The sequence below is a fragment of the Oncorhynchus nerka genome, linkage group LG14 (genome assembly GCF_034236695.1).
Source record: "Oncorhynchus nerka isolate Pitt River linkage group LG14, Oner_Uvic_2.0, whole genome shotgun sequence".
NCBI classification, from domain to species: Eukaryota; Metazoa; Chordata; class Actinopteri; order Salmoniformes; family Salmonidae; genus Oncorhynchus; species Oncorhynchus nerka.
This window is the reverse complement of record NC_088409.1, coordinates 36,253,727-36,269,817: the sequence shown is the minus strand read 5'-3', so window position 1 is coordinate 36,269,817 and position 16,091 is coordinate 36,253,727. Positions and strand designations below refer to the sequence as shown.

At 44.8% G+C, this 16,091-nt stretch overlaps 1 protein-coding gene across 2 annotated transcripts; it reads right to left on the bottom strand.

Annotated features, from left to right (window-relative positions):
* Positions 1 to 110: 110 nt before the first annotated feature.
* Positions 111 to 15,960, bottom strand: LOC115140946 (valine--tRNA ligase-like). 2 transcript variants are annotated; one of them, XM_029679462.2, is made up of 30 exons: positions 15,878 to 15,960; positions 14,499 to 14,848; positions 14,116 to 14,268; positions 13,184 to 13,382; positions 12,220 to 12,347; positions 11,961 to 12,036; positions 11,722 to 11,822; positions 11,477 to 11,604; positions 11,015 to 11,179; positions 10,807 to 10,888; positions 10,508 to 10,627; positions 10,305 to 10,413; positions 10,064 to 10,152; positions 9,808 to 9,898; positions 9,527 to 9,651; positions 8,015 to 8,118; positions 7,688 to 7,846; positions 7,163 to 7,253; positions 6,758 to 6,863; positions 6,596 to 6,666; positions 5,902 to 6,027; positions 5,627 to 5,731; positions 3,200 to 3,347; positions 2,963 to 3,090; positions 2,637 to 2,792; positions 2,276 to 2,500; positions 2,052 to 2,163; positions 1,167 to 1,342; positions 840 to 989; positions 111 to 728 (listed from the first exon to the last, which is right to left on the bottom strand). In XM_029679462.2, the coding sequence occupies exons 2-30, from the start codon at positions 14,844 to 14,846 to the stop codon at positions 660 to 662; spliced, it is 3,840 nt and encodes a 1,279-aa protein (XP_029535322.1). In that variant the 5' UTR covers positions 14,847 to 14,848; positions 15,878 to 15,960; the 3' UTR covers positions 111 to 659. The 2 variants fall into 2 exon arrangements, with proteins under 2 accessions (XP_029535322.1, XP_029535323.1); XM_029679463.2 differs by having other exon boundaries at positions 14,116 to 14,259.
* Between the last annotated feature and the right edge of the window lie 131 nt (positions 15,961 to 16,091).

The window sequence follows — 16,091 nt, the reverse complement described above, 5'->3', positions numbered from 1 at the left end:
TTTGTATTTCATGTATAATTATAGACAACTAGGGCCTTGATGTTTTCCAGGTCAAGAAAAACTCCTGGACCTAATAATTTCACATCAAAGAAAGAACAGATCCCAGCCTGTCTAATATAAGGTCTTTACTCCAGAGTATCCTTTATGGAAAGTGGCATAGCACTGACATGAGACAATAACAGGAGGGTGAAATACAGTGAGCTCAATCTATTGGGACAGTTAAATTGTTTTGGCTCTGTACTCCAGCACTTTGGGTTAAAGTGCAGACTGTCAGCTTTAACTTCAGGGTATTTTCATTCAAATCGGGTGAAATGTCTTTCCAGGATTTGCTGGTTGTTTCAGAACATTTTGTGCCCAATTAGAAATTAATAGCAAATGTATTGCTTCATTTTGGAGTCACTTATTGTGAATAGAATGTTTCTAAACATTTCTATGGATGCTACCATGATTGTGGATAATCGACAGTTACAGGAACAAAACTCCCATGTCTTGGTGTATGAATGATATTTGTGCATCCACATTTATGTAGAAATGTTCACCCAATATGGATGAAAATACCCTCAAATTAAATATAAGTCTGCACTTTAACCTCTGTTATTGTAATACTTTGAGCTCACTATGATAAGAACCATGTTGTAAAAGGGGACAGAGAGGAGCGGTTACACCATTCTCTTGAAGTTGTCTATGGCTTCCGTTGCTTTCTCCAGCTCCGTCTGGCTCTGACGCAGCTTGAAGAGGGTTAGAGAGCAGGATCACAGGTCATCACACACTTCACAAGCAGAGCCAAGCAAAATGTTTTTACTGTGGGAATGCCCCACGTTCCAAAACATCCTCCATACCTTCTCAGCGTCCAGATCCTGTACTTTAACAGGCACCTTCTCCTTGTAGTCACTCTTCTCCATCTTTTCTCTCAGTTTATCCATCTGTTTCTCCAGCTCTCCCTTCTTCACAGTCAGCTTGGTCACCTCCTTCTCCAAATCTATCAGACCCTGGGAGAGAGATTAACAAGGAGGAGAAAAGGAAACGCAGTTGTAAAAACAGAAGTGTAACAATTTCACTAGGGAATAAAGATATGATGACTGTGCCAAACCAGACGACTCATACACTGTCAGCCAATCACAACACAGAATAATGTGTGGTTGAAACCTGTACAATTGACCTCTTACCTTGAGCATGAGGTGGACGGTGCACCTGTCGGAGGCAATGGCCACAGCACAGCCCTCTGGGACGGCCCCGGTGGCTGGGACGGGCTGGATGGTCTGGGATAGAGACAGGGTCTGGATCTGCAGACTGTACTGCTCCACCAGAGACATCGTCTCACTGTCTATACACTGGAGGTAGCCTGGGGAGGGAGGGGGTATAATATGTAAAACAACGCTGAGAAGTGTTCTAGTCACCAAAGTAGATAATCATACACCCTTGCTATAACTAAGTAGTAAATATAGTACCGTCATTTCTGGACTATTAAGCGCACCTGAATATAAACCACACCCACTGAATTATTTAAAAATAATGTATTTTGTACATAAATAAGCCGCACATGTCTATAAGCCGCAGGTGCCTACCGGTACATTGAAACAAATGAACTTTAAACTAAACACGGCTTGTAACAAAAATAAAAAGGCTTTAACGAAACACGGCTTGTAACAAAAATAAAAAGGCTTTAACGAAACACGGCTTGTAACAAAAATAAAAAGGCTTTAACGAAACACAGCTTGTAACAAAAATAAATAGGCTTTAACGAAACACAGCTTGTAACAAAAATAAAAAGGCTTTAACGAAACACAGCTTGTAACAAAAATAAAAGGCTTTAACGAAACACAGCTTGTAACAAAAATAAATAGGCTTTAACGAAACACAGCTTGTAACAAAAATAAAAAGGCTAACGAAACACGGCATTATGTGACGGTGCTCAGTTTTTTTGAAAGCGGGAAAAATCCATAAATTAGCCGCGTCATTGTATAAACCGCGAGGTTCAAAGCGTGGGAATAAAGTAGCGGTTTATAGTCCGGAAATTACGGTACAATGCTTGTGGTCATGTATGAACTCACAATCGGCACGTGTCTTGGTCAGGTTGTAGTCGGCCCTGAGTGAACGGATGGTCCGGACCACGGTCATCACAAACTCCATCTGACGGTCCACATCCTCACTGTGCCAGCAGAACTAGAGACCACACAGAGACGACGGCCAGGCAACCACCACAAATTACAGTCAACAAAACTCATACCCTTTGGTTTATTATACAGTGTACTCAGTGTATCAATATAAAGTTCACCTCCTCAGTCTCAGGGTAGGGCGTGACATGGATACTAGGGTGGCCATCCTGGGATCGTCGCCGTGGCAACCTCTGGTAGAGCTCCTCGCCCACAAAGGGCATGATGGGAGCTAGGAGGAGCAGGCCGGTCTCCAGGCAGGTGAACAGCGTCTGTCTGCAGACTACAGCCTGGCTCCGAGACCCACTGTCCTCCTCCGCCCTGGAGAACACTGGCTTCACACTCTCCTAGAGGGGTGAGGGAGGTCGAGAAGGGATGAGGATGGAGGTTGGGAGCAGGAAGTTAAGGAGTGGCAATATATTAATCCCACACACACACACCACCACTCACAGGCAGACAGAGACAAGGCAAACAGACTCTCACCAGATAGACGTCACAGAGCTCGTAGAGCCAGAAGTTGTAGATGGCTGTGGTGATAGCTGGGAAGTCGTAGGCCTGGAACCCTGCATTACACAGACCCACAGCAGAACACAGACGGGACAGAATCCACCGGTCTGACACGCTCTCCTCCCCACACAGCTGACAGGAGGAGAATTGGACATTTTACAGAGATATAAACCTAAATACCATATCATACAAAGACCCGTTTCCACTATAACAAATTAAGAGCATTTTCTTGAAGCAACTTTATTTCCCTTCATTTACATGGGCATGACACTGCAGTAAAGATACTGTAGTAGAGATGTCACCTGGGCTTTCTCTGAAGGAACAAAGTTGTCTCCCAGCGTCCTCATGGCAAACTTCACAGCATTCCACAGCTTGTTACAGAAGTGACGGTAACCAAGGATACGATTCACATCCATGTTAATGTCCCTGCCTGAGCGAGTTAGGGGGAGAGAGGAAAAAGAAAGGGTTGTGTTGGTGTGTACATGGCATGCCAGCCATAACATGACCACATCACCAGATGGCAGGAGTAAGTGATGTACCTTGGCTGGTGTAGGCACACAGGGCGAAGCGGAGGGCATCTGTGCCACACTCTGGGATACCAGTGGGGTAGTCTGACTTCTGTCCCTGCTTGGCCTTCTCTACCTCTACTGGGTCCAGATTACTGTCCTGCAGCTGGGCATACAGACCCTGCACACACGAAGGGTCAGCAGAGACATCTATGTCCTGGTGCTTCGTTCTCGGCACTTAACCGCAGTTCAACAGCTACATGACAACATAAATGCATGACACTGTTGGTTCCTCAATCCACCTGATATAGTAAGAGTATGTACTGCCAGAGCCCTGTATAGCAGTGGTCACCAACCGGTCGATCACCAAACATTTCTGTAGGAAAGATAAAGGCTTGCGCTCCTTAAAAAAATAAATGGTGTGGCGCTGTTGGCAGTAGGCGCACTTGATTCAGAAGCACTGGGTAGGCAAAGTATTCCCATTTTGATCTTTTTCAATTGTCTGAAAAGACACACTCCGCCTACCCGGCATTCGGATAGCTCAAATCACCATGCCTACAGCTTCCACGACCCCAGCTACAGCAAAGTTTGATCCTAACCTACATGAGATTTGATCACTTTTAAAACCATGATGACAGAGAGACTGTCACAATACAGCAAAGGGCTGCTGTTTTTATGAGTTAGTTCATGTCTATGTTTTTGTCCAGTACCGTCAACGCTGTTTTTATGAGTTAGTTCATGTCTAACTTTTTGTTCAGTACTGTCAACGCTGTTTTTATGAGTTAGTTCATGTCTAACTTTTTGTTCAGTACTGTCAACGCTGTTTTTATAACTTTTTGTTCAGTACCGTCAACGCTGTTTTTATGAGTTAGTTCATGTCTAACTTTTTGTTCAGTACTGTCAACGCTGTTTTTATAACTTTTTGTTCAGTACCGTCAACGCTGTTTTTATGAGTTAGTTCATGTCTATGTTTTTGTTCAGTACTGTCAACGCTGTTTTTATGAGTTAGTTCATGTCTAAATTTTTGTTCAGTACTGTCAACGCTGTTTTTACGAGTTAGTTCATGTCTAACTTTTTGTTCAGTACTGTCAACGCTGTTTTTATGAGTTAGTTCATGTCTAACTTTTTGTTCAGTACTGTCAACGCTGTTTTTATGAGTTAGTTCATGTCTAACTTTTTGTTCAGTACTGTCAACGCTGTTTTTATAACTTTTTGTTCAGTACTGTCAACGCTGTTTTTATAACTTTTTGTTCAGTACCGTCAACGCTGTTTTTATGAGTTAGTTCATGTCTAACTTTTTGTTCAGTACTGTCAACGCTGTTTTTATGAGTTAGTTCATGTCTAACTTTTTGTTCAGTACTGTCAACGCTGTTTTTATTCAACACTATTACAAAACATAAAAACGTGCTTCTCCCTACTTCCACTCGGCTACAGCACAAGTGTCTCGATAGTCCTGCATTTGTATTATCATTAGCAGCTCATCATGTCTATTTTAATATGGAGGAATAGAGAGATGGATCCTCTGTTGCTCTCTCCCTCCCCTGAGACTAATGTAGTGTTCAAAACCACAGGGAACTCGGAAGATCCGACTGGGAAAAATCGTTTCTAGATCACTGACATGATTTGACCTCTTCAGTTGTCTTGAAAGCACCATGACCATCAGATTGATGCAGGTACCAGTCCAGTATAAAAATAATAAGTGAATTATTTGCAAATTATCTCAAATTATGCTCAGTTCTGCCTTGCAAGTACTACACAAACTGATCTATTTTGTTATCAAAGTCTGAGAAGAACTGGCAGACCAGGCATATAGCCAATATGCTGTGATAATGTATTAGGCCTACTGCACAAACCTCATTCCTACACAATTGTTTTTTAGGTCAAATGTTTTGGTTTTTTGTTGTTGAAAGAAATGATTAAATAATAGCGGTAGATATCGGCTTGCTTTTTGACTACGAAAGTGACCTTGGTGGCTACTGCTCTAGAGGGCTGACTCAGCTCTAGACTTGGGCGATACACCGTTTATACTGTATACCGGGGTATTTCAGCTGGGGGGTGTGCTTCGTCACTGCTTTTAACTAGAAGAAACCTAAGATGTGTCAAATAAATTATATCCAGCTCAGGGCTCCAGCTATGCATTTGGTTCACTAACTTGCTAGCTGTGGCAAGATCAAGTGTCTTGGTTACAGCTTATTGGTTACATTCAATCCCCTCCTGGATCAAGATCCCTGTTGCCTAAATTGTTTTGTGCCCATTGTGTGCATTTCCGGTAATATTGTATACCCTTGTATGGTACAGAAACGGTATGACGGCAAGAAAATGTGGATACCTCCGAACCCTACTCAGCTCAGTTTGAAGGAGCAACACTAGGAGAGACAGATAAATGGCCTCAATAGAGCCTGGAATAGCTGCTTAATAAGCAGACAGTACAACACCCCCCATGGGAGCACGGTGTGTTACCTCCAGAGAGATGCCTGTGATGACGTCCAGGGGGTCGATGACGTTCCCCAGAGATTTGCTCATCTTCCTCCCGTGGGCGTCCCTCACCACCGCATGGAGGTACACCTAGTATCAAACACAGCCATTACCATTACTGCACAGCCATTACCATTACTACACAGCCATTACCATTACTACACAGCCATTACCATTACTATACAGGCTGTCCCCACTGTAATCAATGACATGCTACACCGGTCAGAGGCAGCAGGTGATTACTTCCAAATGAGCCCCACCTCTTTGAAGGGCAGCTTGCCAGTGAGTTTGAGGCCCATCATCACCATGCGGGCCACCCAGAAGAACAGGATGTCATGACCCGTCTCCAGCAGGGTGCCTGGATAGAACACACTCAGGTCCTGGGTCTGGACAGAGAGAGGAAAACCTGTATTACACACTCAGGTCCTGGGTCTGGACAGAGAGAGGAAAACCTGTATTACACACTCAGGTCCTGGGTCTGGACAGAGAGAGGAAAACCTGTATTACACACTCAGGGTCCTGGGTCTGGACAGAGGAAAACCTGTATTACACACTCAGGTCCTGGGTCTGGACAGAGAGAGGAAAACCTGTATTACACACTCAGGTCCTGGGTCTGGACAGAGAGAGGAAACCCTGTATTACACACTCAGGTCCTGGGTCTGGACAGAGAGAGGAAACCTGTATTACACACTCAGGTCCTGGGTCTGGACAGAGAGAGGAAAACCTGTATTACACACTCAGGTCCTGGGTCTGGACAGAGAGAGGAAAACCTGTATTACACACTCAGGTCCTGGGTCTGGACAGAGAGAGGAAAACCTGTATTACACACAGAGGGTATCACACTCTCAGCTCTCGACACACCCTACCCACACATTCAATATCATCAATATATCTCTCAGGAACTATGGAAAGCATATGTTAACAACTTTAATACACACACACCTACAGCCTCACCTCATTGGGCCAGCCGAAGATGGAGAAGGGGAAAATACCAGAGGAGAACCATGTATCCAGGACATCCTCATCTGTAACACAGAAAGTGAACAAAAATCACTGGGTAATGGGCAAAATACTCCATTCCACTGTAAATGATCATCATTTGAGAGAAGATCTTACCCTGTCGGAGGGTGATCTTGTCAGTGGGGACGTTGAAGCGCTTGGCAGCTTTATCTCTGGCCTCCTCCTCTGTCCTCCCACTCACCCAGTAATGACCATCCATGTCCTGGAGGAAGAAGAAGAAGACGGGAGGGAGGAAGAAGAAGAAGACGGGAGGGAGGAAGAAGAAGAAGAAGACGGGAGGGAGGAAGAAGAAGACGGAGGGAGGAAGAAGAAGAAGACGGGAGGGAGGGAGGAAGAAGAAGAAGACGGGAGGGAGGAAGAAGACGGGAGGGAGGAAGAAGACGGGAGGGAGGAAGAAGAAGGGAGAAGGAAGCCAGAGAGATGGGACATGGGTTGTTTGAACAGGTGTGACTTAAATGACAGAGAAAATCAGAGAGAGAGAAAGAGAGAAACGGATATCACCTCTCCTGGTGTGACTGAAGGGTCAGTCACGGTGACAAAGTAGGCTGGGATCCTGTGACCCCACCACAGCTGACGAGAGATACACCAGTCCCTGGGAGGGAGGGACAACGAATGAGGGATGAGTTCAAGTGAATATGTGAGGAAAGAGGGAGTGAAGAGGGGTGAGGAAACCTGAGCACAACTGGTGACAGATGAAACACTAAAGAAGAAAAGGGGTTTGGTGCTGGAGTAGAGGTGCTCCCTGTTTTTAACTAGGGATCTAACCAGGATCTGTAATACACTTGATTTCTATAATGGAGAGAGTGTGGCGTGTCACCTTCTAATGCATAGAGATGCAGCACATTAAAGAGTAGAACAGGAAGGACAGCGAGGAAAGAGAAAGACTGATGACAAAAGAGAGGTATAGAAGGAAGAGGAAAACAGAACCAGAAAGGAGATGGAGGTGATCGAGTGAGGGAATGGAGGGGATAGAGGTGATGGAGAGAGAGGAAGGGACTGGGAGGGAGGGGTGCAGAGTAAACCTACCTGATGTTGTCCAACCAGTTGAACCAGGTCTTATGGTGGTGGTCTGGGATGATTTTGAGTCTTCCCTCCCGGACCGAGTCAGCTGCCTGCTTGCCCATGTCAGCACAGTCCACATACCACTGAGGCTTCAACAGGGGCTCCACTATGTCCTTAGAACGACTGGAGAGGAGAAACACACTCACATTCAATACTAACACACTCACATCCAATCCAGAATTTTCTCACTAACATGTTCACACAGATGTGACCACATTTCGCCCACTGATGCACGTGAAGCTGGAAAAATATGTCCTTATGTGCTCGTAATGTGGACTGATCGTAACGCACCTGCAGACAGGCACCACCATGGGGTTATCTTTGGTCTCCTTGAAATGGCCTCTGTCCTTCAGAGCCTGCAGCACAGCCTTCCTCGCTTCGAAACGTTTCATACCCTGAGAAAGAGAGAGGAGGTAGGCAGAGAAAAACAGAGAGGAAGTTACCAAACAGATACCACACAGAACAACAAGGAGGAAAAGGAAGAAGAGTGACAACACACCACAACTACTAAGACAGCATGAAGACAAGATCCAGGTGAAGAAGTAGTGCGAGTGTACTGTGCCAGGTGAAGAAGAAGAAGTGGGAGTGTACTGTGCCAGGTGAAGAAGAAGAAGTGGGAGTGTACTGTGCCAGGTGAAGAAGAAGAAGTGGGAGTGTACTGTGCCAGGTGAAGAAGAAGAAGTGGGAGTGTACTGTGCCAGGTGAAGAAGAAGAAGTGGGAGTGTACTGTGCCAGGTGAAGAAGAAGAAGTGGGAGTGTACTGTGCCAGGTGAAGAAGTAGTGCGAGTGTACTGTGCCAGGTGAAGAAAGTAGTGCGAGTGTACTGTACCAGGTGAAGAAGTAGTGCGAGTGTACTGTACCAGGTGAAGAAGTAGTGCGAGTGTACTGTACCAGGTGAAGAAGTAGTGCGAGTGTACTGTACCAGGTGAAGAAGTAGTGCGAGTGTACTGTACCAGGTGAAGAAGTAGTGCGAGTGTACTGTACCAGGTGAAGAAGTAGTGCGAGTGTACTGTACCAGGTGAAGACGTAGTGCGAGTGTACTGTACCAGGTGAAGACGTAGTGCGAGTGTACTGTACCAGGTGAAGACGTAGTGCGAGTGTACTGTACCAGGTGAAGAAGAAGTGGGAGTGTACTGTACCAGGTGAAGAAGAAGTGGGAGTGTACTGTACCAGGTGAAGAAGTAGTGGGAGTGTACTGTACCAGGTGAAGAAGTAGTGGGAGTGTACTGTACCAGGTGAAGAAGAAGTGGGAGTGTACTGTGCCAGGTGAAGAAGTAGTGCGAGTGTACTGTGCCAGGTGAAGAAGTAGTGCGAGTGTACTGTACCAGGTGAAGAAGAAGTGGGAGTGTACTGTACCAGGTGAAGACGTAGTGCGAGTGTACTGTGCCAGGTGAAGACGTAGTCCGAGTGTACTGTGCCAGGTGAAGACGTAGTGTGAGTGTACTGTGCCAGGTGAAGACGTAGTGGAGTGTACTGTGCCAGGTGAAGAAGAAGTGCGAGTGTACTGTACCAGGTGAAGAAGTAAGTGTACTGTGCCAGGTGAAGTGTACTGTACCAGGTGAAGAAGTAGTGGGAGTGTACTGTGCCAGGTGAAGAAGTAGTGCGAGTGTACTGTGCCAGGTGAAGAAGTAGTGCGAGTGTACTGTGCCAGGTGAAGAAGTAGTGCGAGTGTACTGTGCCAGGTGAAGAAGTAGTGCGAGTGTACTGTGCCAGGTGAAGAAGTAGTGGGAGTGTACTGTACCAGGTGAAGAAGAAGTGGGAGTGTACTGTACCAGGTGAAGAAGTAGTGCGAGTGTACTGTACCAAGAATGGAGCCGGCACGTTGATGAGCAGGCCATTCTCATCCAGGATGTTGATGAAGGCCAGGTTGTGTCTGTTTCCAACCTCATAATCATTATGGTCATGGGCTGGGGTGATCTTCACAGCACCTAGTGGAGAGAGAGAGAAAAGGGAGAGAGAAAGAAGGGGAGAGGGAGAGACAAGGTTCCGTACAGCTCAACCATCCAAACTAACAGTATCCCACTATTCCTTAGACCACCAGATTACTGCAGGACAGCCACATGGCCACACAGCATGGTTAGTACCCGTTCCAAAGTTGACGTCCACGAACTCATCAAACACGATGGGCATCTTCCTGTCACAGAAGGGATGAAGCACCATCTTCCCTTTAAGGTGCTGAGAGACACAGATAAACCAAAGCGTGTTAGTTCTCAATTAGAATGCCAAAAACATTAATCAAAACAACATTTAAATATCAAGAAAGTATCATCTTTCATGGATTTCCCCAAAGAATGTCTGTATTGGAAGGTTGGCGGGTGTGTGTGTGTGGGTTGTAGAGACCTGGTATCTGGGGTCGGCAGGGTGGACGGCCACAGCAGAATCTCCCAGCATGGTCTCTATACGAGTGGTCGCCACAATCACCTCCTCATCTAACAGTGAGACAGTGGGAGACATTTAATAAGAGAAGACAGAAATAGAGGGAGGGAGAAAAAAAATGGAAGGGAGAGATCAATTAAAACACTCAAGATAAAGCCATGTTCCTGTACCTCCCCAGCCCAAAATGACTCTCCCCATGTCTTACCTGATCCCTCTATCTTGTAGGAGAAGGAGACCAGTACTCCAAACTCCACCTTGTCCTTGTAGCCAGGCACGGGCAGCAGAGTCTTGCCAGTCAGCTCCTTCTTATCCACCTGGACAACACAGCATCATGGGAGTGTTCATTATAGTATGCAACAGAATGGACATTTCAAAAACGGTTTAAAACATTTCACAACAGAATAATACCTCTATATCCGAGATGGCAGAGTTGAGGGTGCATGACCAGTTGACCAGCCTCTTGCTCCTATAGATCACGCCGTCCTCATGCAGACGAATGAACGCCTCCTGGACTGCATAGGACAGTTTCTAGAGAGGGAGTCACAATAGTTTAGTGTTGGGAACATTACAACTTTAGTAAAGGCTCAGTCTAGACATAGTACTTTATGTATTAGACTAATAAAGCTCTCATAAGTTGTCCAGGATGACACAGTAAAAGGTGACCGGTAACGTTAAGTGTAAGGTAATGTAAATGATAGTAAACTCACAGGGTCCATGGTGAAGCAGGCTCTGTCCCAGTCCAGAGAGGAACCCAGCTTCTTCAGCTGGTGGTAGATACGGTCTCCCTTCCTACAACACAGTGCAGGGAGGAAGAAAGAGAGTGAGGGAGGAAAGAGAGGAACTCTAGCTCTTACTTTCTCTTCTATTGTTGTTCTTTCTTTTGAAACCCTCTGTCCTTCCTCTCCCACCACTCACTCGTTCTTCCACTTCCAGACCTCTTGGATGAACTGGTCTCTCCCCAGGTCGTGACGGCTCAAGCCCCTCTCCCTCATCAGTTTTTTCTCCACCACCACCTGGGTGGCGATGCCCGCGTGGTCACAGCCTGGGTTCCACAGGGTCGTCTCGCCACGCATACGGTGCCTGGGGAGAGGGAGGAAACAGGAAATGCACCATCATACTGCGATAAGGACAGAACTAGATTACAGCACTACAGAATATTGAGAATGGGACAAGACATGAATGTTGAGAAAAGTGGGACACGTAGAGTCATGACAGCAAGAGAGAAAGCAAGACAGCGAGACAGAGACGGCTAGAGAGAGAATGAGAGAGAAAGTGTGAGAGGTTTGTAGAAAGAAGAAAAATAATAGAGAGTGAGATTGGTGAAAGGATGTGAAAATAAACCGCAGATTGGCGTAATCAGATAGAGAATCCCATTACCATCTGGTCAGACAGTCCTGGATGGCGTTGGTTAGGGCATGGCCTAAGTGAAGAGATCCCGTTACATTGGGCGGAGGGATACACATCATGAACACTCCACGGGGGTTTGGCTCACTGATACTCTTCCGCTGAAGAATATAAGAACATCATTATAGCTTGATTATGACCTCAGCCATGGGCTGGTTAAATGTCACATTTCATAAACAAGCATAAACTATTAAATACATAGAGAGTGACAGTCTCACCCCGTACTCAGGTTTGAAGTATCCCTGCTTCTCCCACCAGGAGTACCAGGCTGCCTCCACGTACTGAGGACTGTACGAGTCTGGCAGGGGGCTCAGGACGTCTGACACAGGGAGAGATAGGAGTTTAATTGGCACCACACACACACAAAGTATAAAAGAGAGAGTGGTGGAATATACATGGTTAATAACAGAGATCCTATTCAATTATTCAAATTCCTAATCCTATGGTTAATAAGCACCTTTTTTCTCTCCATGAGGGGTGGGGACGTCGTATGAGATCACTCCCAAGTCCTTCTTCTCTGGTTTGGCCTTTTTCTGGAGAGAGACCAGAATGAGACTGAAGACACCTACTGAATGACCTTATCTAGGCTGTAAAAACTGTAAAGGGAGTTTACTTTAAGGATCATCATCTTGTTGGGTTCAAGTTGATCCACACAGCAATGGTCTTTGCAACAAGGAAAATGAGAAATGAAACCAGCCACCTGTCCATCTTCATACCTCTGTCGGGGGTGCCAGTTTCTTTTCTTGCTTTTTCTTCTCCTCCATCTCCTTCTTCTTTTGGAACTTCTCCAATTTCTCTCGGTTTTTAGCCTCCTTCTTCAGCTGAGCTTCTGTCTTTGGTTTGCCTGAGAGAGAGAGAAACACACTTTGAGAATAACATACACACTCAAACAAACTCAAGCTGACACACACACACGGAGTCAACTCATGATGCTATGTATCCAGAAAATATTCCTCCGAGGTAACTATAAGATGCCAAATGTAGTGAAAACTAAAACGGATTTGCCATTCAGCTAGACAAGAAGACACCGTTGGTCTTCAGGATAATAAAGTTATTCTTCAATCTAAAGCTGATCTCACACAAAGAAACTTGAGCAGAATTTCTGTTGCATTTGCAGGTTGAAAATGTCATCATCTCAAGCAACTTTGCAGATATACGAGTCAACTCACAATTATTATAATTGTTTTATTGCATGCAATATACAATCAAATTGAAGGTACTTGTCATTTTATTGATTCCATATTGTTTGCAAATTCTTAAAGCTGCAACGTAACTTTTTGGGCGACCCAACCAAATTTACATAGAAATGTGTGTTATAGATCTGCCATTCTCATTGAAAGCATGTCTAAGAAGCAGCAGATCTGTTCGACTTTCAATATTTCTATGCTTCCCGTTATCTAGTTTAGTTTTCGTGTCTTTAATTTTCGGCTTTGTACACCAGATTCAAAAAGCTGAAAATACAATATTTTTGGTTATGGAAAATATATATTTCACAGTGGTTTAGATGGTACAGTGATTCTCTACACTATATTTGCTTGTTATGTTGTATAAACTGAAATTAGGCGCACTATTAGAATTTTAGCCACCAGGAAATGAGGGAACAATTTCTGCATAGTGCATCCATAACACATACTACCAGACGAGTTACTCACAGTCAAAGACATGGCCTAAGCCTCTTACCATTGGTAGCGTTGGCATCAGCAGTTGGATTAGCGTTAGCAGCAAGAACAGGAGCAACGCTGGGTTTGGGTGTGACGGGCACCATCTTCTCACACAGAGAGATCTGTCCCAGGACCTTAACAAACTGAGGCTGGTTGACACATGTCAGAAACCACCTGGTCACGTTCGTCAGGGCTCTCCTGTTGGACGGCTCCAAGGCCTAGTATGACATAATAATAAGAATGTTATTGGAGTTCAAACAATGTGAAACAGGAAGATCTTACATTGGATGTTGCATGCAATTTTAGTCGAGATGCTTTGTGTATCAGCAATGTTGCTTGAGATGATGTCACTTGCAATCTGCAACAGAAATTGCATACGGATTGCTTCGTGTGACACCAGCTTTACAGTACAACTGCGGTGTATTCATTATGCCGGTTCTGTTGCTAAATGTTTTGTCTGTTGCTAAACGTTTTGCAAAAAAAATGTTTACTCCAAATGGAAAACATTTTATACAATGAAAACAATAATTTTTATAGGACAAATGCAGGTAGGTCCCCCGTTTTGTTCTGCTTGCTCCATTTAGTTCTTAAACAGTAAACAGGTTCTGTTGCAATGAGTTTATTTATTTAACTAGGCAAGTCAGTTAAGAACAAATTCTTATTTTCAATGACGGACGGCCTACCGGGGAACAGTGCCCTGCCCTGTTCAGGGACAGAACGACAGACTTTTACCTTGTCAGCTCGGGGATTTGATCCAGCAACCTTTCAGTTACTGGCACAACGCTCTAACCACTAGGCTACCTGCCGCCCCTCCCGAATGAATACACCCCAGCACTCACTTACCAGACAGTCTGTTAACAGAAGACAAATACTTTCACTTCTTCCTAACTTTAAAGAATAAGGAAGAGGATACACAAATAAGATAAAAGTTAATATAAAGACTTGGCTCACATATTTGAAGGGCAGGAGTGCTGCGGTTGCCACAGCGATGTCAGCCAGAGTGAGGCTGTCTCCCACCAGGAATGTTCTAGGTTCCAGGTTCTTATCTAGAACGTTTAGCACGCGCATCATCTCAGCATGAGAACTCTGCTGAAGCTGCATGGACTCATCAGAATCAGAAAAAACGATTGGTAATCAACAATGTTAACACACACAGGAATTTGTCTTGGGGTATGTTATATTCCAGATTAGTGTTCCCTCCCCTTGCTTTGTCATTGTTCAATCACTCCCATAGTCCAATTCATTTGAAATTAAGCAAATATTCACCATTATACTCCTATTTGTGTGTTTGTGACTGCATGGGTTGCTTCCAGTAGTGAGACCCTCTCCCTCACCTTCTTATCCACTCCCATCACCCCCAGCAGTGGGAACACCACAGCACAGGACACAGGAGTCAGCTCATTGTCTGCAAAGCTGAGCCACTGCCACACCTGGCTCTCCTGTTTAGCATTCGACCCTATCCTCTTCCCCTGAGAGGCTAGGTACCATGCAACAGCACTGGCCCCAGAGAGCACCTCACCTCCCCCAGAGCCCAGCACCAGGCTGGGGCGAGAGCACAGGGCCAGGGAGGCAGGAGGGTCTTCTATGAGTGTGCAGAGCCGAGAGGGGCAGAACTCTGCAGCGACCAGGGCCATGAGGCTCCTGAAGTCGTCAGGGTGGGGGGAGACGTAGAGCGAAGCCATCCCTAGGAGAGGGGGGAGAATGACTGAGATTGGTGTGTCAGACAATATAATGACTGTCAAAATATAACGCTTCCATAGTGTCATTAAATAGTACAGATATGTATTTGGATGCAAACAACTTCACAAGTCATCCAATCCCAGCTAAAACTAGCTTGCTAGCAGGTTAGCTACATAACAGTAGGCAGTACCGTTACTGTTTTGGGCATGTTTGTTTATGCTAACTCAAATTATGCTACACTAAGGTGACATCTCTTAAGTAACAAACGCTAAAGTTAGCAACAAATCTGGGAAGTAAACAGAGACAACTCCACAGAGACGTGCACAGATAGCTATGCAACGATTCATGGGCTATTTTCTAGTGCAACAAACCTGACAAAGTGGAAAGACATGCTAACCATTAGCGGACTAAACTCCAGTCCATGATGAGTTTAGTCGGCTAGCTAATCATCAGCTTTGGCAAGCTGTAACTTAAAAAAGGGACAATATGTAGTTGCTATATCCATTGTAAATAAAAATATATATACCCATTCATTCTTGAAAAATCTAACATAGCTAAATGCCTCATGAGCTTCGTTCAATGGTCGTACACCATCATAACCCAAAATATAAACTTGTTTTACTCCAATGTTTGTAAACAAAGTAATGTTAGGTAAGTGTAAAACACTATAGTCTCAAAAAATAGTTTAAACTATCAGGTTGATATCATGAACGGTCAGTCCTTGCATCGGGAGCAACGTGTAGCCTACTGGTTAGAGCGTTGGGCCAGTTACTGAAAGGTTGCAGGATCGAATCCCTAAACTGACAATGTAAAAATCTATCGTTCTGAACAAGGCACTGTTCCCCGGTAGGCCGTCATTGTCAAAAATAATTTGTTCCTAACTGACTTGCCTAGTTACATTTTAAAAATCCATTGCTCCATCTATGAATTTGAGAGTTCCATTTCACCTGCCTTACACCATGAATTATGTACACAAACATTTTATATAATACATCATTTTAAAATAAATGGCACTTGAAAAGGTTATCCATACCGTTGAATGAAGAAGAAAGGGACGTCAACTCATGAGTTCCGGATAAGCAGCGTATTACAGTAGTCGGCAGTCTGATGCAATGTGGCGCACATGTTTGGTTCGAAGGACCTTTGGACAGATTCATTTCCGCCACATCAAGGCGGCCTGTAAGAATGCCTTTTTCAAATTGACCATGACATTTGTCCAGACTCTTACTCACATCAATTATTGCAGT

Coding starts and splice junctions, on each gene's coding strand:
- LOC115140946 (XM_029679462.2), bottom strand. CDS start 14,846: ATGGCTTCGCTCTACGTCTCCCCCCACCCTGACGACTTCAGGAGCCTC. Junction 11,605..11,721: donor ACTTCAAACCTGAGTACGGG/GTGAGACTGTCA, acceptor TATATTCTTCAG/CGGAAGAGTATCAGTGAGCC. Junction 990..1,166: donor CCGTCCACCTCATGCTCAAG/GTAAGAGGTCAA, acceptor TCTCTCTCCCAG/GGTCTGATAGATTTGGAGAA.